At 36.9% G+C, this 22970-nt stretch overlaps 6 protein-coding genes across 7 annotated transcripts in view; all 6 read right to left on the reverse strand.

Moving 5' to 3' along the window:
* The window catches only part of LOC127357591 (lactose-binding lectin l-2-like), an 867-nt gene extending 675 nt beyond the window's left edge, over window positions 1-192 (reverse strand). The window contains exon 1 of the mRNA XM_051389887.1: window positions 2-192. Within this exon, the coding sequence (XP_051245847.1) occupies window positions 2-137 (136 nt within the window). The 5' untranslated portion in view covers window positions 138-192. The remainder of the gene's footprint in view (window position 1) is intronic.
* Window positions 1-22970, reverse strand: part of sp8a (sp8 transcription factor a) — an 87103-nt gene that overhangs the window by 47711 nt on the left and 16422 nt on the right. The window lies entirely within an intron of this gene.
* LOC127357587 (lactose-binding lectin l-2-like) lies at window positions 6408-7335 on the reverse strand. The gene has a single exon (XM_051389882.1). It carries the CDS (start codon window positions 7283-7285, stop codon window positions 6797-6799), a length of 489 nt encoding a protein of 162 aa, XP_051245842.1. The 5' UTR covers window positions 7286-7335; the 3' UTR covers window positions 6408-6796.
* On the reverse strand, window positions 11955-12872 carry LOC127357585 (lactose-binding lectin l-2-like). The gene has a single exon (XM_051389880.1). The coding sequence runs from the start codon at window positions 12815-12817 to the stop codon at window positions 12329-12331; it is 489 nt and encodes a 162-aa protein (XP_051245840.1). The 5' UTR covers window positions 12818-12872; the 3' UTR covers window positions 11955-12328.
* LOC127357583 (lactose-binding lectin l-2-like) lies at window positions 16514-17359 on the reverse strand. The gene has a single exon (XM_051389878.1). It carries the CDS (start codon window positions 17275-17277, stop codon window positions 16789-16791), a length of 489 nt encoding a protein of 162 aa, XP_051245838.1. The 5' UTR covers window positions 17278-17359; the 3' UTR covers window positions 16514-16788.
* LOC127357586 (lactose-binding lectin l-2-like) lies at window positions 22142-22695 on the reverse strand. The gene has a single exon (XM_051389881.1). The coding sequence runs from the start codon at window positions 22631-22633 to the stop codon at window positions 22145-22147; it is 489 nt and encodes a 162-aa protein (XP_051245841.1). The 5' UTR covers window positions 22634-22695; the 3' UTR covers window positions 22142-22144.

The following is a 22970-nucleotide window of genomic DNA, read 5'->3' on the forward strand; positions in this document are numbered from 1 at the left end:
ATGTATTTGTAGCAGCGGCCGTTGAAGCTGTACCAGAACATGGGACAGTTGCCGCGCTGTAGCTTCACTGGATGGACATCTGATGGAGACACAGCACCCAGAGTGAGAACAAACAAGCAGAGGAACAACAACAACATGTTGGTGTCAGAGTCTCAGTCTAAGTCTTCAGAGTATCTGATCTGCAATGCTGGATGTTATCAGGAAATTGCTTAAACAATTCAAAAGCCACTTTCTTTTATATGCTTCAGAAAGCGTGTTGTGTCCAGGGAGTGGCTTGGGATGGCACAGGTTACACTACTGAAATCTGATTGGCTATCTTCCCTATCAGAGGTGGGACCTAAATGTGGAATAACTGTTGTGTAATTTAGTCTCAAACCTGAGAGGCAGCTGTGCATGGAATAACATTAAGCCTCCCAAAAATGTTAAAACGTTAAAAACATTTTTGCTGTAGGAAGCTAAAAAGTTACCACAGTTTTGATTTTCCTCAAAAGGCCACAAAACATAATAACTTTTATTCTCAAGGATGCACTTCCACATTGTTGAACCTCTGAACATTGGACATGAATTTCTGTCACCTCAAACATACATAATTAAACAATATATTACAATTAGGGATGTCCTGATCAAGATTTTTTAGCCCCTGATTCGATCCAAGTTGTTTAATATTGAGTATCTGCCAATAGAGTCCCAGTCCAAGACTTGTTTTTGAGTTCTTTAGATAATACAGGCACACAGTGCACGCTTCAGCTGTATTAAAGTTATTTAAAAACAATCCAGTGTATATGCTTGATGACTGAATAGCTTTGCATTGCATTAAGAAAAAAATGTTGCATCAAAGCTGTTCCTTAATTTTAATATGTAAAAAGTATCAAATAATAACAAACCCTCTCTGTAATCTGTTTGGCCTTGTCACAGTCTGGAGGGAGTTTCTCTCTTTTCCATAGTCAGAGGAAAACAACTTATTTATCTGTTTGGTCGTCAGTGCCAGCAAGAGGCTAGTTTTTAGTTTTTAAGTCAGCTCACGGCACACATCTTTCATAAACCTGCTTATCAGAGAATGCTGACCAATCGGCACATTTCCAAAACCCACATGGCAGGCTGACATTGCAGCCTAATAAACTTTAATGGTGGAAAAAGCTTTACCATTGTCCAGTAAATGCTGCAGGAAGCATAACACACCTGGAACAGAACTTTGACAACGCCCTCAGGCTTTGAATAATCTCAATCACCCTCAACGGGAGACTTGACTCTTTTAAATTCACCCTTTAATGTGCCATAGATCCTGAAGAGCACTGGCCAGATTTTTATTCAGGGAAATGTTTTCATATATTGAAAGCGAGGCTGGGTGTTCCTATGAATATAGGCTACAGTGAGTTTTTTAAGGTGCTGTACAAGCAAATCATATTGTCTACTCTGTACAGTGACAAAGAGTGTACAGTAACCTACTTAATTCAATATTGAATAGGCTACTGTAGCCTACACTATAAACAAATGGTTTTGCTCTTTGCTCATGGCAGTTGTGACAGTCATTTTAACATGTCAGCAGGCAAGCTTCACTCATTCCAGGATGTATGATGCTTTGTCCTATAGCCTACTTGGAACATGTTTTGAAATGGATCTATAGTAGCCTATAGAAATTTGCTCATAACAGGCCGGCTGGAATACAAAGCTAACTCTCTCTCAAATGCACATTCATGGAAGTCTTGTATTGTCATCCCAGGACAAAAACACAAATAATGCTGTAATGTAATAATATACATCTTTAAATGCACAATAATGAGTCATTCAGAGACTTATTAAATGTTTTTATTATTTAATTACACAGAAACCACATGGCTAAGTACAGCAATGTGAGAGTTTCATACATGTTGGTTGGATCACTCTTCAGGAGGTGTCCTTACTCTACCAGTAGAGAATGCTTTCCTGAAATTAGTGAGTAAGTAGAGTATACTTTCCCTGGAAGTACAGACTAAAAAAGGGTTAGGGGAAAGTCCTAGAGGAAACACTGCATATATTTTGGAGAGGGGGGTCGAGTATGTGTCGTGTAAGTGTAAACAGTGAGTAACTTTTATCTGAGGAGCACACGTCATAATTGTGAAGGGTTTTTCAGTTGAGCTTCACTGACTGCACAGTGTGCAAATTTGTTTCATTTTTATTTTATTTGGCATGGACACAGTATTTTTTGTACCAGATCATGGCTAGAGAAGCTTAGTTATTTTCATATGTAGTTCCCGGGTGAATAACACTTTATAATGAGTACACACTATAAAGCATTAGTTAAGCATGAATAAATACTGAATTCATCATTTATAACGCATGAATACACATTAGTATGTAGTTTATAAACACAGTTAAAAATGTTTTATTCATCATTGATAAGCACATTAGTTATGGATTAGTAAATACTGAATTCATAATTTATAAAGCCTGATTCTGCTGTAAATAGCCATTACTATGTGGTTTATAATCACAGTTATAAATGTCTTACTCTTCATTGTACTGTACATTTCTGCATGCACTTGCACATCTACTATTCAGAGATGTATTAATGATTAGTGACTGTTAGCAGATGTTCTATAAAACTCACAACAAATTCATTTTCTAATGATGGCCTATAAACAGTTATTAATGCAGGAATTCACAGTTACAAAGCACTTACTACTCGTAAATTAAGTATTTTGCACGAGCTCATCTAAAGTGAGCACTATCTATGGCTTATTAAGCATTTACAAATGAGATATAAAGGCTGACAATGCCTCGAGACTCACAAAATGTTCAGTTATCTTAACAGACAAAGGAGAGACACAACACAAAGGGATATAGAACATATTGTATTGATATTTACTGCAACTTCCCAACATATTGTATGAAGACGAACAAGGGTGGTTTATGAACACATGCTATTGTTGTGATCTTATCTGTTTGGGACGTGTACGTTGAGCTTGCAATCCCGCTCTCAGCACGTCATCAACGTGATGACGGTGGGAGGTGGGATGTTACGTCATATTTATGTTAACTCTCAGAAGTTTCTGACAGTGCAGCCAAGGGGAGCATGGAGAAGCACATTGGAGTCGGCGGCCGTCAGCGGCACTAGTGGTGAGTATGTGTCTTTGTTTAGTAGCACACATTATGGTTGAAAGATAACGTGTATGAAACCCTCACATTGCTGTACTTAGCCATGTGGTTTCTGTGTAATTAAATAATAAAAACATTTAATAAGTCTCTGAATGACTCATTATTGTGCATTTAAAGATGTATATTATTACATTACAGCATTATTTGTGTTTTGTCCTGGGATGACAATACAAGACTTCCATGAATGTGCATTTGAGAGAGAGTTAGCTTTGTATTCCAGCCGGCCTGTTATGAGCAAATTTCTATAGGCTACTATAGATCCATTTCAAAACATGTTCCAAGTAGGCTATAGGACAAAGCATCATACATCCTGGAATGAGTGAAGCTTGCCTGCTGACATGTTAAAATGACTGTCACAACTGCCATGAGCAAAGAGCAAAACCATTTGTTTATAGTGTAGGCTACAGTAGCCTATTCAATATTGAATGAAGTAGGTTACTGTACACTCTTTGTCACTGTACAGAGTAGACAATATGATTTGCCTGTACAGCACCTTAAAAAACTCACTGTAGCCTATATTCATAAGCACACCCAGCCTCGCTTTCAATATATGAAAACAACATAAAATATCTTTCAACAAGAAAAAATAATTAGTTTACTGTAAATGGATAAAGGTCAACAGATGCTCAATGTTCAGCTGTCATGTAATAACTGCGCCACCTAGTGGCTAAACATCAACTGCACTGAAGTCATCATAATTTCATAAGTTCTCATTTTCAAATGATTATGAATACTATTATTGTTATTTGAAGCCGTGTCAGTCTTGACTGTGGGTGATGGGGTCCTCTGTGTCTGCTAGTGTCTATAATACAGTAATATTTTTGTCGACATTATCAAACGGAAGAACTTTTATTTTGAAGAGCACAGGGCAAGGAAGCACACTAGCCAATCAGAGGACCCGCCCACCGACGGAAACAGATATTGAGTGGTAAATTCGTTTTGTTAAGTAAGAACCAAAAAACGAATAAACTTTTTTTGACAAAACGAAAAAACGGCTTGTTTTTTGGTTTCTGCTTGTGTCAATTATTCCCAGAAAACAGACTGATAAAACGTACCTTGCTCATAAACCTCCTTATCAGAAAATGCTGACCAATCGGCGTATTTCCAAACCCACATGGCAGGCTGACATTGCAGCCTAATAAACTATCCTAAACTAACCAAACCTAAAAAAAAGCTTTACCATTGTCCAGTAAATCCTGCAGGAAGCATAACACACTTGGAACAGAACTTTGACGTCGTCCTCAGGCTTCAAATAGTCTCAATCACCCTCAACGGTTGACTTGACACTTTCAAATTTACCCTTTATGTGCCATATAGCCTAAAGAGTGCTGGCGAGATTTTCATTCAGGGAAATGTTGATGAGAACAAGGAATTAGACCTAGAGTCTTTAAACATGAATGTTTTAATGCAGAATCGAGGACCAAGCGGTTCATAAGACAGTGTTATGGTAAAGTGGATCTTCACCAGAACTCTTCAGTACACCATGCTGCAGCACTCAATGTGAAATGTGTCACTGAAGGTCCATATACAGTAAAATGTAAAACGATTATCTATTGGAACCAAAACATTGTAATCCACTAAGAAATGTGACTGAGGAGTGTTTGACTAAAAATGAACCAGGACTCTAAAATGAAAACAAGGAAATAAAAAATAACCGTTAAACATTTACCAACAGTTGATGAACTCTAGTTCTTGTTTTCCATTTAATTATAGTTTTATGGGATCATAACAACACTTATCTAACTATCTATAAGCTATAGCTATACAAAATACAGAAAAACAGACAAACAAACGTAAGAAAGTTCATGGATTACCCTTACTGATATAGACAAATCAACATCTGATATCTATTACACAGTAATGCCAGGAACATTTCAATCCAATGTGTCCTTCACCCTTTCCAAGTCCCTCAGATACATGGGCAAGTGACTCCTCAGAAGGCGCCATAGATCCATAAAGATGTTGGTTCTTTTTATTTTGCCACTGAGCTTTCTACTGGAAAAACCCTAAATAACTCTGGATACCACTGTGTCACAGTAATAGGTCTTTATTGACTTAAAAAAAGAATTTCTGCCTTCTTCTATTGGTAACATTTGCAGTGGTTACAGTAAACAATAATTTATAATAATAAAAGTAATACATTCACTTTCATTACATTTATTCCTATCCATGAAATAAATAAATAGTGCATTGAATAAGATTGCTTTTGACACCTTTAATTACTGTGCTGAGCCTTAATAGGTTATTAATATTTGGGGTTATAGCTATCCCTAAATATAAAAATCCAGAGTTACCATGAACCAAGAAACGGGAAGTGTGGAAAGGTCAGTATGTTATGGCCATATACTCATTAACACACCCACTTATTTATCAAAACAAATTTCATGTTGTGACAAAGCTAAAGGCCTGTATGACTGACTTTAAGGCTGGTATGGATTGATGAGGTTAGTAATAAACAATAAGACGTCATCTGCATGCATTTGAGTTATATATGTAAGAGATCTAATAATATTTCTGCTGTGGCTTCTTACTTGTGTTCTGATTTGGCAGTATACAAATAAAACTGAATTTAATTAAATATAGTTGTTGCTGTCAGATGTCCTTTCATTGTGAATCACCACCACCCTCCTCCACCCCATTCACCTCCAGTTTCATTACTTCTAGTGCCCAAAACCTGCACCTCTTTTCATCATCCAGATCTCAGCATTTTCTTAATTCAGGACACGACGGGTGTCTAGACTACATCAGGGGGGAATTCCACTCCACTCGCTGCTTCTCTATCCCCATAAAACATGAGTCTCTGCTGATTGAACTATTATTATCTATTGCAACAGAAACATCATAGTCCATTGAGCAACATGCATCAGGATTAGTTTGGATAACAATTACCCAGTACTCAAAAACGATAATAAGGATATAAAAGGCAAGCAATAACTGTTAACTATTCATTAACATTTGTTGAACTCTGGCACATTGTGAGACCAGTAGTGTTTGTCTTTCTATACAATTATATTTTTATTGTATCATATCAATGCTTATCAACATCACAGTATCAAACAAAAGAGGACTGAGCTTTAACAAAGAAAACTATAAAAAACTTTAGAACTTTCGAATTAATAGTTTATTGTATTTTATGAGAATGAATCGATCAATTATTGGCTATAATTTCCCTTTTTTAACGGTTGTGGCCCGAAGAACCTTAATATTAGTTAAGTTATTATTTATCATCTTTGATGAATGATCATTTTGATTACACTAACACAGTGTGGTGTACCTTCAAACTATTGTTACCCCAACAAAAGATACCATAGTACCAACAGAGTGTAAATGAGTGTGCTCAAAGATGAGACAAAAAATCTTTTGGTGGAAAAGTATTTTGAACTTGTTTAAAAGACATAACAACATTACTGTCATCAAAGAATACATTTATTCATGAGTTATATCTGAGATAGAATTTCTTCTATTCATTAATCTCAACAGTAAAATGACCTTTTCTGTTAAATGTATTACATTTTTTATTGCTCACTGAGGAAAAAAGAAAGATTTGAGACATTTGGTTGACATTTGAAAATGAAAGCGAATGAAATTATTTCTGTATATATACACATTTTTATCTTTTTAATGCAGTCAGTGAGTTGAATCATAAAAAACATCTAAGTTGCTAAGGACAAACTGAGCGCAATTCACAAACAAAAGTTAATTGATAAGAACACGGATAGTCATTCCATTTAAAATGTGTGCCATGGTTTGTGTGTCTACAGTGTTCACGTCCTAGAGCATTGTTGGGCTCTCCATTCGTCCAAAGGACAAAGTCAACTGCAGACCCATCAGACCACATCCATCCTCCTTCTTTCTGAATGTCGTTGATTCCAATCCAGGTAAATCCTTGTGCAGGGTCAAAGTTCTTGATCAGGGAATTGACAAAGTTATGTTCTTCCACACTGTGGATAGCCACCAGGTTGGCTCCCTCTGACACACAGTGGAGTTCTGCATCAGCCCAGGTCATACGTGTTGCGATGTATTTGTAGCAGCGGCCATTGAAGCTGTACCAGAACATGGGACAGTTGCCGCGCTGTAGCTTCACTTGATGGACATCGGATGGAGACACAGAACCCAGAGTGAGAACAAACAAGAAGAAGAACAACAACATGTTGGCGTCAGAGTCTCAGTCTGAGTCTTCAGAGTATCTGATCTGCAATGCTGGACGTTATCAAGAAATTGCATAAAGAATTCAAAAGCTACTTTCTTTTATATGCTTCAGAGAGCGTGTTTGCACTTTGGTCTGATATCATTCGCTACATGCATGGGTGTGTCCAGGGAGTGGCTTGGGATGGCACAGGTTAGAATTTAGTCTCAAACCTGAGAGGCAGCAGAGCACGGAATAACACTAAGCCTCCCAAAAACATTAAAACGTTAAAAACATTTTTGCTGTAGGAAGCTAAAAAGTTTCCCCAGTTTTGATTTTCCTCAAAAGGCCACGAAACATAATAATAATTTTTACATGCCAAGATCTTTTCTTCTCAAGAATGCACTTCCACATTGTTGAACCTCTGAACATGGGACATGAATTTCTGTCACCTCAAACATACATAAATAAACAATATATTAGGCTACATTTAGGGACATCCCGATCAAGTTCTTTTAGCCCCTGATTTGATCCAAGTTTTTTAATATTTAGTATCTACCGATACAGAATCCCAGTCCAAGACTTGTTTTTGAGTTCTTTAGATAATACAGGCACACAGTGCACACTTCAGCTACATTAAAATTAATAAAAACAAGAGCAATAAGTCAATAAGGAAAAAAGAAAAATCTGACATTGTTCAAAAGCTTTTGGAAACATTTTCTTTGACCCAAAACTGACATGATCTGTGTAAGTATCAAACATAAATATGAAGGTTACTGAAATTATGAGACTTTTATATCTCGAGGTGCTGTGGGTTGTCTTGCATGGAGGCTGCCATTTGGAACCACTCTGTTTCTACAGCAGCCTAGGACAGGCTGTTCCTTTATGTTTTTTTTTTTTTTTTTTCTTAACAGATAATGTAAAAAAATAACAAACCCTCTCTGTAATCTGTTTAGCCTTGTCACAGTCTGGAGGGAGTTTCTCTCTCCAGTGTTTGTGGCATCAGTTAAGCTTTTGCCTGAGTTATCTGAATAAACTGTTTGTATTGTGCTAAATGTTTATTTCTCCTCAGCAAAAGGCAGTGGGTGAAAGGAATACAGTTATAAACTTTAATGGTTGAAAAACTTTACCATTGTCCAGTAAATCCTGCAGGAAGCATAACACACCTGGAACAGAACTTTGAGGGCATCCTCAGGCTTTGAATAGTCTCAATCACCCTCAACGGGAGACTTGACTCTTTTAAATTTACCAGTTAAGGTGCCATATATCCTGAAGAACACTGGCCAGATTTTCATATGAGGAAATGTTGATGAGAACAAGGGATTAGACCTAAAGTCTTTAAACATGAGTGTTTTAATGCAGAGTCGAGGACCAAGCGGTTCATAAGACAGTATTATGGAAAAGTGGGTCTTCACCAGAGCTCTTCAGTACACCATGCTGCAGCACTTAATGTGAAATTTGTCACTGAAGGTCCATATACAGTAAAATGTAAAACGATTATCTATTGGAACCAAACCATTGTAATCCACTAAGAAATGTGATTGAGGAGTGTTGAACCAGGACTCTAAAGTGAAAACAAGGAAATAAAAGACAAAAAATAACCATTAACCACTTACCAATAGTTGTTGAACTCCAGTTAATGTTTTTCTTATTAATTATATTTTTATGGGATCATAACAACACTTATCTACAAGCTATAGCGATAAAAAAGAAAGAAAACCGAAAGAAGGTTTATGGATTGCCCTTACTGATATAGGCAAATGAACATCTGATATCTATTCCACAGTAATGCCAGGAACATTTCAATCCAATGTGTCCTTCACCTTTTCCAAGTCTCAAGATAAATTGGCAAGTGACTCTTCAGAAAGTCCCATAGATCCATAAAGATGTTCTTGGTTCTTTTAATTAAGTAGACAAGGTAAAACATTCACTTTTATTACATTTATTTCTATTCATGAAATAAATAAATAAATAATGCATTGGATAAGATTGCTTTTGACGTCTTTAATTACTGTGCTGAGCCTTAATAGGTTATTTATATTTTATCAATATGTTTAGGACGGGATGCACAAACAGAGGATAAGTAACTGAACATGGGACGTCATTCCATTTCAGATCCTTTTCAAAGTTGCTATGAACATAGTTTTCACTTCCTCTATTGTTGTTTGGCTCTTTAGGACTTCAAAAAAATAAAAAATTAACTGCAACTCCATCAGACCACATCCATCTGCCTTCTTTATGAATGTCACTGAGTCTGATCCAACTGCATCCTTTAGCGTGGTCAAAGTTCTTTGACAAAATTCTCTTCCTCCAGACTGTGAATAGACACCAGGTTGGCTTTCTCTGACACACAGCAGAGTTCTGCATCAGCCCAGGTCAAACGTGTGGCAACGTACTTGTACACCTGCCACGCTGTAGCTTCACTGGATGGAAAATTAAGATAAGATCTTTATTGATCCCCCCTTAGGAGAAATTCAAAATTGACACAGCAGCATAGGGGAATGTAGTGCAAAAGAAATAGTACAGAAGTAGAGGTACAAAATTGATGGAAACACAGCACCCAGAGTGGCAACAAACAAGAGGAACAAGATTATGTTGGTGTAAGAGTTTGAGTTTTTGGAGTAGCAGGTCTGCACTGTTGGATTATGTAAAAAATCTTAAAGAAACAGCTAAAAGACCACTTCTCTTTTTTAATATGTTTTAGGAAGGATGTTTGCACTGTTGATGTGATATCATTGGTCAAATGCACTTGGCAATCACTTTCACCTTCACACAGCTACACAGTGTCTGAACATAAGCGAAAAAAGACCACAAGCTCACCTGGAGCAGTAGTAGTAAATAGATTTGAGATTTTCATCTTAAAAAGTCCAATGAACATTAAGAAGTGTTTGTATAAAAAATAGCCAGGATGCTAAAGGAAAACAGGGAAATAAAAGACACGCAATACATGTTCATTATTCATCAACAGGTGTTGAACTCTGTTTATAAATGATCCATAAATGACTATATGATACAAGTATCAGTTCCACAGAAATGCCAGGATCCTTTTAGTCCAATATCCCATTTCATTTAGCATTATAGTATAACTGTATAAGCCACAGTTTAGTGTTGTAGGGAAAATCCACTCTCAGAATTTATAAATGTTATTATAATCTCAGATACTTTATCTAATATTTGTGAACAGTTCAGTACAGTTCAGTCATATATGTAATAGATCTTATTTAGATTTCCTGCTGTGTCTCCAAATGGCTTCAGCTAGACATTTGATGCCTAGCACAAAAAATAAGACAAGTGGACCTCCCACAATAACTAATGAATAATGATTGTCTGCCATTAACCAGTGCACTGGCCCTGAGTTAATAGTATATCAGCTTAATCAAGTTAATAAATTCCTCCCCAAGACCAAACTTTTTCATATTATTGAATAGGTACTGCTACTCTATTTGATCAAAGTTCTTCTAAGCTTCAAGTGAGATAAAGACTTTGAGCTTGATGAATGTTTGTATGTTAAATGCAACCCATGGGGACACCATCACACACCATGAAACCAGTAATCATAATATCAGAAAGTGGGCCTATCTCTGCATGGAGTCAGATTTACTGTGGTATAAAAAAAGAGACTGATTTTTAAACAAACCAAGACCTCTTCAGTACATTTACGCTACAGGACCCAATGGGACATGTGTCACTGACAAATGTTGAGGTCCATATAATTTACAATACGATGGAAAACTACTATTTTTGGGGGTTTTTATTGCCTTTAATCAATAGTGAAAGCTGAAGATAGACAGAAAAAGGAGGTAGAGAGAGATGATGACACGCAGCAAAGGGCCACAGGTCAGACTCGCACCCTGGGTTGCTGCAGCAAGGAGTCAGTACATGGTGCCAGCTCTACCAGGTGAGCTAACCAGGTGTCAGAAAGCTATGATTATCTACTGGAACAGGCTGGAGGAAATCAGTTGGACCCTCTCTCTCCCTTGGCTTCCACTCTGTTAGGTTTGGTTGAATTTGTTTGTCTTTAGCTTCATTTTTTTTTTTGTTTTGTTAAATAAACATATTTTTGGTTACAACTCATGTGTGTTGCCCACTTCTTTGTGACAGAGGTAAAACTATTATTATCTACTGGAACAAAAACATCATGAACCACTGATAAACGTGCATGAGGAGTATTTAGATTAAAATGAACCACGACTCTAAAATGAAAGCAGGGAAATAAAAGACAAGCAATAACCTTTTATTAATTCATTAACAGTTGTTTTTCTGTACAATTATATTTTTATGGCATCGTAATAATGCTTATCATCATCACAGCATCAAACAAAATAGGCACAAACGAAAGGAAGAAAGTTCATACACAATCCCTCAGTGACTTTATGGGACAGGGAAATCTACTTCCATATAAATGCCAGGAACTTTTCAATCCAATGTGTCCTTCACCCTTTAGACAAAGTCACTAAGTACACCAGGTAGGTGATTTATCAGAGGCCACCATAGATCCATAAAGATGTTGTCAGTTATTTTTATTTTGGCACTGAGGTTTTCATTGGAAAAGCCCTAAATAACTCTTATTCAGGGTGTTACAGTGGCAGGTTTTTCATGGACTCAGTTAAGTAGTACACATATTCTTGTCTTCTTGTAAAAAAGAAAAATTCCCCCTGAATTTTTCATGCAGATAGTATTTATGTGCCTTCTTTACATGGCCTGGATCTTAACAACAGACTCAAAGATATAACATAAAATCTTTTGGTGGAGATCCAAAAGAGTTTTGAACCTCTTTAAAAAACACAACAACATTATTGTCATCAAAGTATACCTTTATTTATGAGTTACATCTGAGATAGCATTTTTTCCATTCATTATTCACTAGAGTTAACATACGTTTTCTGCTAAATCTATAAAATTTTCTATGGGTCAGTAAGAAAAAAAGAAAAATTTGAGACATTTGTTCAACATGCAAAAATGAAAGTTAGTGAAATGATTTCTGTATACATAAACATGAACATTTTTAGATTTATCTTGCAGTCTTGGAAAGTCCTTGAGTTTAATCAGAAAAAAACATCTTAGTTGCTAAGGACAAACTAAGCGAGTTTCACAAACAAAAGTAAACAGCTTAGAACACGGATAATCATTCCATTTCAATTTTGGGCCATAGTTTGTGTGTCCACAGTTTTCATGTCCTCCAGCGTTGTCTGGCTGTCCTGCATCCCAAAGGACGAAGTCAACTGCAGACCCATCAGACCACGTCCATCCTCCTTCTTTCGCTGTGTCGCTGATTCCAATCCACGTATATCCTCGGGCAGGGTCAAAGTTATTGATCAGGGAATTGACAAAGTTATGTTCTTCCACACTGTGGATAGCCACCAGGTTGGCTCCCTGTGACACACAGTGGAGTTCTGCATCAGCCCAGGTCAAACGTGAGGCGACGTACTTGTAGCAGCGGCCATTGAAGCTCCACCAGAACATGGGACAGTTGCCGCGCTGCAGCTTCACTGGATGGACATCTGATGGAGACACAGCACCCAGAGTGACAACAAACAAGCAGAGGAACAACAACATGTTGGCGTCAGAGTCTCAGTCTAAGTCTTCCGAGTATCTGATCTGCAATGCTGGACGTTATCAAGAAATTGCATAAAGAATTCAAAAGCTACTTTCTTTTATATGCTTCAGAGAGCGTGTTTGCACTGTTGGTGTGATATCATTCATTACATGCAGGGGTGTGTCCAGGGAGTGGCCTGGGAATCCACAGGTTACTCCTGAAATCTGATTGGCTATCTGCCCTATCATAGGTGGAACTTAAATTTGGAATAACTTTTGTGTAATTTAGTTTTAAACCTGAGAGGCAGCAGAGCATGGAATAACACTAAACCTCCAAAAAATGTTGAAACGTTAAAAACATTTTTGCTGTAGGAAGCTAAACAGTTTTAGTAAAATGTAAAACGATTATCTATTGGAACCAAAACATTGTAATCCACTAAGAAATGTGATTGAGGAGTGTTTCACTAAAAATGAACCAGGACTCTAAGGTTAAAACATGGAAATAAAAGACAAAAAATAACCGTTAACCACTTACCAACAGTTGTTGAACTCCAGTTAATGTTTTTCTTATTAATTATATTTTTATGGGATAATAACAACACTTATCTACAAGCTATAGCGATAAAAAGAAAGAAAACCGAAAGAAAGTTTATGGATTACCCTTACTGATATAGACAAATGAACATCTGATATCTATTCCACAGTAATGCCAGGAACATTTCAATCCAATGTGTCCTTCACCTTTTCCAAGTCCCTCAGATAAATTGGCAAGTGACTCTTCAGAAAGTGCCATAGATCCATAAAGATGTTCTTGGTTCTTTTAATTAAGTAGACAGGGTAAAACATTCACTTTTATTACATTTATTTCTATTCATGAAATAAATAAATAAATAAAGAATGCATTGGATAAGATTGCTTTTGACGCCTTTAATTACTGTGCTGAGCCTTAATAGGTTATTTATATTTTATCAATATGTTTAGGACGGGATGCACAAACAGAGGATAAGTAACTGAACATGGGACGTCATTCCATTTCAGATCCTTTTCAAAGTTGCTATGAACATAGTTTTCACTTCCTCTATTGTTGTTTGGCTCTTTAGGACTTCAAAAAAATACAAAATTAACTGCAACTCCATCAGACCACATCCATCTGCCTTCTTTATGAATGTCACTGAGTCTGATCCAACTGCGTCCCTTTAGCGTGGTCAAAGTTCTTTGACAAAATTCTCTTCCTCCAGACTGTGAATAGACACCAGGTTGGCTTTCTCTGACACACAGCAGAGTTCTGCATCAGCCCAGGTCAAACGTGTGGCAACGTACTTGTACACCTGCCACGCTGTAGCTTCACTGGATGGAAAATTAAGATAAGATCTTTATTGATCCCCCCTTAGGAGAAATTCAAAAATGACACAGCAGCATAGGGGAATGTAGTGCAAAAGAAATAGTACAGAAGTAGAGGTACAAAATTGATGGAAACACAGCACCCAGAGTGGGGACAAACAAGAGGAACAAGATTATGTTGGTGTTAGAGTTTGAGTTTTTGGAGTAGCAGGTCTGCACTGTTGGATTATGTCAAAAATCTTAAAGAAACAGCTAAAAGACCACTTCTCTTTTTTAATATGTTTTAGGAAGGATGTTTGCACTGTTGATGTGATATCATTGGTCAAATGCACTTGGCAATCACTTTCACCTTCACACAGCTACACAGTGTCTGAACATAAGCGAAAAAAGACCACAAGCTCACCTGGAGCAGTAGTAGTAAATAGATTTGAGATTTTCATCTTAAAAAGTCCAATGAACATTAAGAAGTGTTTGTATAAAAAATAGCCAGGATCCTAAAGGAAAACAGGGAAATAAAAGACACGCAATACATGTTCATTATTCATCAACAGGTGTTGAACTCTGTTTATAAATGATCCATAAATGACTATATGATACAAGTATCAGTTCCACAGAAATGCCAGGATCCTTTTAGTCCAATATCCCATTTCATTTAGCATTATAGTACAACTGTATAAGCCACAGTTTAGTGTTGTAGGGAAAATCCACTCTCAGAATTTATAAATGTTATTATAATCTCAGATACTTTATCTAATATTTGTGAACAGTTCAGTACAGTTCAGTCGTATATGTAATAGATCTTATTTAGATTTCCTGCTGTGTCTCCGAATGGCTTCAGCTAGACATTTGATGCCTAGCACAAAAATAAGACAAGTGGACCTCCCACAATAACTAATGAATAATGATTGTCTGCCATTAACCAGTGCACTGGCCCTGAGTTAATAGTATATCAGCTTAATCAAGTTAATAAATTCCTCCCCAAGACCAAACTTTTTCATATTATTGAATAGGTACTGCTACTCTATTTGATCAAAGTTCTTCTAAGCTTCAAGTGAGATAAAGACTTTGAGCTTGATGAATGTTTGTATGTTAAATGCAACCCATGGGGACACCATCACACACCATGAAACCAGTAATCATAATATCAGAAAGTGGGCCTATCTCTGCATGGAGTCAGATTTACTGTGGTATAAAAAAAGAGACTGATTTTTAAACAAACCAAGACCTCTTCAGTACATTTACGCTACAGGACCCAATGGGACATGTGTCACTGACAAATGTTGAGGTCCATATAATTTACAATATGAGGGAAAACTACTATTTTTGGGGGTTTTTATTGCCTTTAATCAATAGTGAAAGCTGAAGATAGACAGAAAAAGGAGGTAGAGAGAGATGATGACACGCAGCAAAGGGCCACAGGTCAGACTCGCACCCTGGGTTGCTGCAGCAAGGAGTCAGTACATGGTGCCAGCTCTACCAGGTGAGCTAACCAGGTGTCAGAAAGCTATTATTATCTACTGGAACAGGCTGGAGGAAATCAGTTGGTCCCTCTCTCTCCCTTGGCTTCCACTCTGTTAGGTTTGGTTGAATTTGTTTGTCTTTAGCTTAATTTTTCTTTTAGTTTTGTTAAATAAACATATTTTTGGTTACAACTCATGTGTGTTCTCCACTTCTTTGTGACAGAGATAAAACTATTATTATCTACTGGAACAAAAACATCATGAACCACTGATAAACGTGCATGAGGAGTATTTAGATTAAAATGAACCACGACTTTAAAATGAAAGCAGGGAAATAAAAGACAAGCAATAACCTTTTATTAATTCATTAACAGTTGTTTTTCTGTACAATTATATTTTTATGGCATCGTAATAATGCTTATCATCATCACAGCATCAAACAAAATAGGCACAAACGAAAGGAAGAAAGTTCATACACAATCCCTCAGTGACTTTATGGGACAGGGAAATCTACTTCCATATAAATGCCAGGAACTTTTCAATCCAATGTGTCCTTCACCCTTTAGAAAAAGTCACTAAGTTCACCAGGTAGGTGATTTATCAGAGGCCACCATAGATCCATAAAGATGTTGTCAGTTATTTTTATTTTGGCACTGAGGTTTTCATTGGAAAAGCCCTAAATAACTCTTATTCGGGGTGTTACAGTGGCAGGTTTTTCATGGACTCAGTTAAATAGAACACATATTCTTGTCTTCTTGTAAAAAAGAAACAATTCCCCCTGAATTTTTCATGCAGATTGTATTTATGTGCCTTCTTTACATGGCCTGGATCTTAACAACAGACTCAAAGATATGACATAAAATCTTTTGGTGGAGATCCAAAAGAGTTTTGAACCTCTTTAAAAAAACACAACAACATTATTGTCATCAAAGTATACCTTTATTTATGAGTTACATCTGAGATAGCATTTTTTCCATTCATTATTCACTAGAGTTAACATACGTTTTCTGCTAAATCTATAAAATTTTCTATGGGTCAGTAAGAAAAAAAGAAAAATTTGAGACATTTGTTCAACATGCAAAAATGAAAGTTAGTGAAATGATTTCTGTATACATACACATGCACATTTTTAGATTTATCTTGCAGTCTTGGAAAGTCCTTGAGTTTAATCAGAAAAAAACATCTTAGTTGCTAAGGACAAACTAAGCGAGTTTCACAAACAAAAGTAAACAGCTTAGAACACGGATAATCATTCCATTTAAATCTTGGGCCATAGTTTGTGTGTCCACAGTTTTCATGTCCTCCAGCGTTGTCTGGCTGTCCTGCATCCCAAAGGACGAAGTCAACTGCAGACCCATCAGACCACGTCCATCCTCCTTCTTTCGCTGTGTCGCTGATTCCAATCCAGGTATATCCTCGGGCAGGGTCAAAGTTATTGATCAGGGAATTGACAAAGTTATGTTCTTCCACACTGTGGATAGCCACCAGGTTGGCTCCCTCTGACACACAGTGGAGTTCTGCATCAGCCCAGGTCAAACGTGAGGCGACGTACTTGTAGCAGCGGCCATTGAAGCTCCACCAGAACATGGGACAGTTGCCGCGCTGCAGCTTCACTGGATGGACATCTGATGGAGACACAGCACCCAGAGTGAGAACAAACAAGCAGAGGAACAACAACATGTTGGCGTCAGAGTCTCAGTCTAAGTCTTCAGAGTATCTGATCTGCAATGCTGGACGTTATCAAGAAATTGCATAAAGAATTCAAAAGCTACTTTCTTTTATATGCTTCAGAGAGCGTGTTTGCACTGTTGGTGTGATATCATTCATTACAAGCAGGGGTGTGTCCAGGGAGTGGCCTGGGAATCCACAGGTTACTCCTGAAATCTGATTGGCTATCTGCCCTATCAGAGGTGGAACTTAAATTTGGAATAACTTTTGTGTAATTTAGTTTTAAACCTGAGTGGTAGCAGAGCATGGAATAACACTAAACCTCCCAAAAATGTTAAAACGTTAAAAACATTTTTGCTGTAGGAAGCTAAAAAGTTTTAGCTTTAGAAATTTGTCACTGAAGGTCCATATACAGTAAAATGTAAAACGATTATCTATTGGAACCAAAACATTGTATTCCACTAAGAAATGTGATTGAGGAGTGTTTCACTAAAAATGAACCAGGACTCTAAGGTTAAAACATGGAAATAAAAGACAAAAAATAACCGTTAACCACTTACCAACAGTTGTTGAACTCCAGTTAATGTTTTTCTTATTAATTATATTTCTATGGGATAATAACAACACTTATCTACAAGCTATAGCGATAAAAAAGAAAGAAAACCGAAAGAAAGTTTATGGATTACCCTTACTGATATAGACAAATGAACATCTGATATCTATTCCACAGTAATGCCAGGAACATTTCAATCCAATGTGTCCTTCACCTTTTCCAAGTCCCTCAGATAAATTGGCAAGTGACTCTTCAGAAAGTGCCATAGATCCATAAAGATGTTCTTGGTTCTTTTAATTAAGTAGACAGGGTAAAACATTCACTTTTATAACATTTATTTCTATTCATGAAATATATAAATATATAATGCATTGGATAAGATTGCTTTTGACACCTTTAATTACTGTGCTGAGCCTTAATAGGTTATTTATATTTAGGTGCCATATATCCTGAAGAACACTGGCCAGATTTTCATATGAGGAAATGTTGACGAGAACAAGGGATTAGGCCTAAAGTCTTTAAACATGAGTGTTTTAATGCAGGGTCGAGGACCAAGCGGTTCATAAGACCGTATTATGGAAAAGTGGGTCTTCACCAGAGCTCTTCAGTACACCTATGCTGCAGCACTCAATGTGAAATTTGTCACTGAAGGTCCATATACAGTAAAATGTAAAACGATTATCTATTGGAACCAAAACATTATAATCCACTAAGAAATGTGATTGAGGAGTGCTTGACGAAAAATGAACCAGGACTCTAAAGTGAAAACAAGGAAATAAAAGACAAAAAATAACCGTTAACCACTTACCAACAGTTGTTGAACTCCAGTTAATGTTTTTCTAATTAATAATATTTTCATGGGATCATAACAACACTTATCTACAAGCTATAGCAATAAAAAAGAAAGAAAACCAAAAGAAAGTTTATGGATTACCCTTACTGATATAGACAAATGAACATCTGATATCTATTCCACAGTAATGCCAGGAACATTTCAATCCAATGTGTCCTTCACCTTTTCCAAGTCCCAAGATAAATTGGCAAGTGACTCCTCAGAAGGCGGTATAGATCCATAAAGATGTTCTTGGTTCTTTTTATTAAGTGGACAGTTCTTAAAAGTAATTCACTTTTATTACATTTATTTCTATACATGAAATAAATAAATAAATAATGCATTGGATAAGATTGCTTTTGACGCCTTTAATTACTGTGCTGAGCCTTAATAGGTTATTTATATTTTATCAATATGTTTAGGACGGGATGCACAAACAGAGGATAAGTAACTGAACATGGGACGTCATTCCATTTCAGATCCTTTTCAAAGTTGCTATGAACATAGTTTTCACTTCCTCTATTGTTGTTTGGCTCTTTAGGACTTCAAAAAAATAAAAAATTAACTGCAACTCCATCAGACCACATCCATCTGCCTTCTTTATGAATGTCACTGAGTCTGATCCAACTGCGTCCTTTAGCGTGGTCAAAGTTCTTTGACAAAATTCTCTTCCTCCAGACTGTGAATAGACACCAGGTTGGCTTTCTCTGAGACACAGTAGAGTTCTGCATCAGCCCAGGTCAAACGTGTGGCAACGTACTTGTACACCTGCCACGCTGTAGCTTCACTGGATGGAAAATTAAGATAAGATCTTTATTGATCCCCCCTTAGGAGAAATTCAAAATTGACACAGCAGCATAGGGGAATGTAGTGCAAAAGAAATAGTACAGAAGTAGAGGTACAAAATTGATGGAAACACAGCACCCAGAGTGGGGACAAACAAGAGGAACAAGATTATGTTGGTGTTAGAGTTTGAGTTTTTGGAGTAGCAGGTCTGCACTGTTGGATTATGTCAAAAATCTTAAAGAAACAGCTAAAAGACCACTTTTCTTTTGTAATATGTTTTAGGGAGGGTGTTTGCACTGTTGATGTGATATCGTTGGTCAAATGCACTTGGCAATCACTTTCACCTTCACACAGCTACACAGTGTCTGAACATAAGCGAAAAAAGACCACAAGCTCACCTGGAGCAGTAGTAGTAGTAGTAGTAAATAGATTTGAGATTTTCATCTTAAAAAGTCCAATGAACATTAAGAAGTGTTTGTATAAAAAATAGCCAGGATCCTAAAGGAAAACAGGGAAATAAAAGACACGCAATACATGTTCATTATTCATCAACAGGTGTTGAACTCTGTTTATAAATGATCCATAAATGACTATATGATACAAGTATCAGTTCCACAGAAATTCCAGGAACCTTTTAGTCCAATATCCCATTTCATTTAGCATTATAGTACAACTGTATAAGCCACAGTTTAGTGTTGTAGGGAAAATCCACTCTCAGAATTTATAAATGTTATTATAATCTCAGATACTTTATCTAATATTTGTGAACAGTTCAGTACAGTTCAGTCGTATATGTAATAGATCTTATTTAGATTTCCTGCTGTGTCTCCAAATGGCTTCAGCTAGACATTTGATGCCTAGCACAAAAATAAGACAAGTGGACCTCCCACAATAACTAATGAATAATGATTGTCTGCCATTAACCAGTGCACTGGCCCTGAGTTAATAGTATATCAGCTTAATCAAGTAAATAAATTCCTCCCCAGGACCAAACTTTTTCATATTATTAAATAAGTACTGCTACTCTATTTGATCAAAGGTCTTCTAAGCTTCAAGTGAGATAAAGACTTTGAGCTTGATGAATGTTTGTATGTTAAATGCAACCCATGGGGACACCATCACACACCATGAAACCAGTAATCATAATATCAGAAAGTAGGCCTATCTCTGCAAGGAGCCAGATTTACTGTGGTATAAAAAAGAGACTGATTTTTTAAACAAACCAAGACCTCTTCAGTACATTTACGCTAGAGGACCCAATGGGACATGTGTCACTGACAAATGTTGAGGTCCATATCATTTACACTATGAGGTGTGACGACCATCTGAGCAGGTCTCTCCCTCAAAGAGCTTTTGTTTTGTTTGGTTGAATTTGTTTGTCTTTAGCTTCATTTTTCTTTTAGTTTTGTTAAATAAACATATTTTTGGTTACAACTCATGTGTGTTCTCCCCTTCTTTGTGACAGAGGTAAAACTATTATTATCTACTTGAACAAAAACATCATAAACCACTGATAAACGTGCACGCGGAGTATTTAGATCAAAATGAGCCACGACTCTTAAATAAAAGCAAGGAAATAAAAGACAAGCAATAACTGTTATTAATTCATTAACAGTTGTTTTTCTGTACATTTATATTTTTTATGGTATCGTAATAATGCTTATCATCATCACAGCATCAAACAAAATAGGCCCAAACGAAAGAAAGGAAGAAAGTTTATACACTATGCCTCAATGATTTTATGGGACAGGAAAATCTACTTCTGATATCTATTCCATATAAATGCCCAGAAATCTTTCAATCCAATGTGTCCGTCACTCTTTAGACAAAGTCAGTAAGTTAACCAGGTAAGTGATTTATCAGAGGTCGCCATAGATCCATAAAGATGTTGTCAGTTGTTATTTGGGCACTGAGGTTTTCATTAGAAAAGCCCTAAATAACTCTTATTGTTGTGTTACAGTATATAATTGACCATTTTGAGTGCCAAAATGTAATTGCTTGCACCAACACAGTGTGGTGCCCCTTTAAACCATTGTTAGCCCAACATATGTTGCCACTGAGTTAACCATAGTACCAACACAATGTAAATTAGTGGGATTAAAGATATGACATAAAATCTATTGGTGGAGATCCAAAAGGGTGGCTGTGGTTCAGAGGGAGAGTGAGTTGTCCACTAATTGTAAAGTTGTTGGTTCGATTCCTGGCTCCTCCGACTGCATGTCAAAGTATCCTTGAGCAAGATATTGAACCCCAAATTGTTGTGTGAATGTGCATGAATGAGTTAGTTTATGTCTGATGAAGTTTGCCATCATTGTGTGAATGTGTGTGAAAGGGTGACTATGGCACACAGTGTAAAAGTGCTTTGAATAATCTGAAGACTACAAAGGCGCAATACAAGTACAGGTCCATTTACCAAAAGTATTTCAAACTAGTTTAAAAGACACAACAAAGTTACTGTCATCAGAGAATACTTTTATTCATGAGTTACATCTGAATAGCATTTTTTCTATTCATTATTTTGAACAGTTAAATTACCTTTTCTGCTAAATCTATAACATTTTCTATGGGTCATTAAGGAAAAAAGAAATATTTTAGACAATTAAACGACACATGAAAATGAAACCTGATTAAATTACTTTTGTCTGAATAGACATGCAGATTTGTATCTTTAGCTTGCAGTTTATGAGTTGAATCAGAAAAACGTCTTGCTAAGGACAAACTAAGCGAGTTTCACAAACAGAAGTAAACAGCAAAGAACACGGATAATCGTTCCATTTAAAATTTGGGCCAGAGTTTGTGTGTCCACAGTGTTCATCTCCTTCATCGTTGTCTGGTTGTGCTGCATTCCAAAAGACAAAGTCAACTGCAGACCCATCAGACCACATCCATCCTCCTTCTTTCTGAATGTCGTTGATTCCAATCCAGCTAAATCCTTGTGCAGGGTCAAAGTTCTTGATCAGGGAATTGACAAATTTATGTTCTTCCACACTGTGGATAGCCGCCAAGTTGGCTCCCTGTGACACACAGTGGAGTTCTGCATCAATCCAGGTCATACGTGTTGCGATGTACTTGTAGCAGCGGCCGTTGAAGCTCCACCAGAACATGGGACAGTTGCCGCGCTGTAGCTTCAGTGGATGGACATCTGATGGAGACACAGCACCCAGAGTGAGAACAAACAAGCAGAGGAACAACAACATGTTGGCGTCAGAGTCTCAGTCTAAGTCTTTGGAGTATCTGATCTGCAATGCTGGATGTTACCAAGAAATTGCATAAAGAATTCAAAAGCTACTTTCTTTTATATGCTTCAGAGAGCGTGTTTGCACTGTTGGTGTGATATCATTCATTACATGCAAGGGTGTGTCCAGGGAGTGGCTTGGGAATCCACAGGTTACTCCTGAAATCTGATTGGCTATCTGCCCTATCAGAGGTGGGACCTAAATTGGAATAACTGTTGTGTAATTCTAGTCTCAAACCTGAGAGGCAGCAGAGCATGGAATAACGCTAAGCCTCCCAAAGACATTAAAACGTTAAAAA

The sequence above is a fragment of the Dicentrarchus labrax genome, unplaced genomic scaffold (assembly GCF_905237075.1).
Source record: "Dicentrarchus labrax unplaced genomic scaffold, dlabrax2021, whole genome shotgun sequence".
Classification (NCBI taxonomy): Eukaryota; Metazoa; Chordata; class Actinopteri; family Moronidae; genus Dicentrarchus; species Dicentrarchus labrax.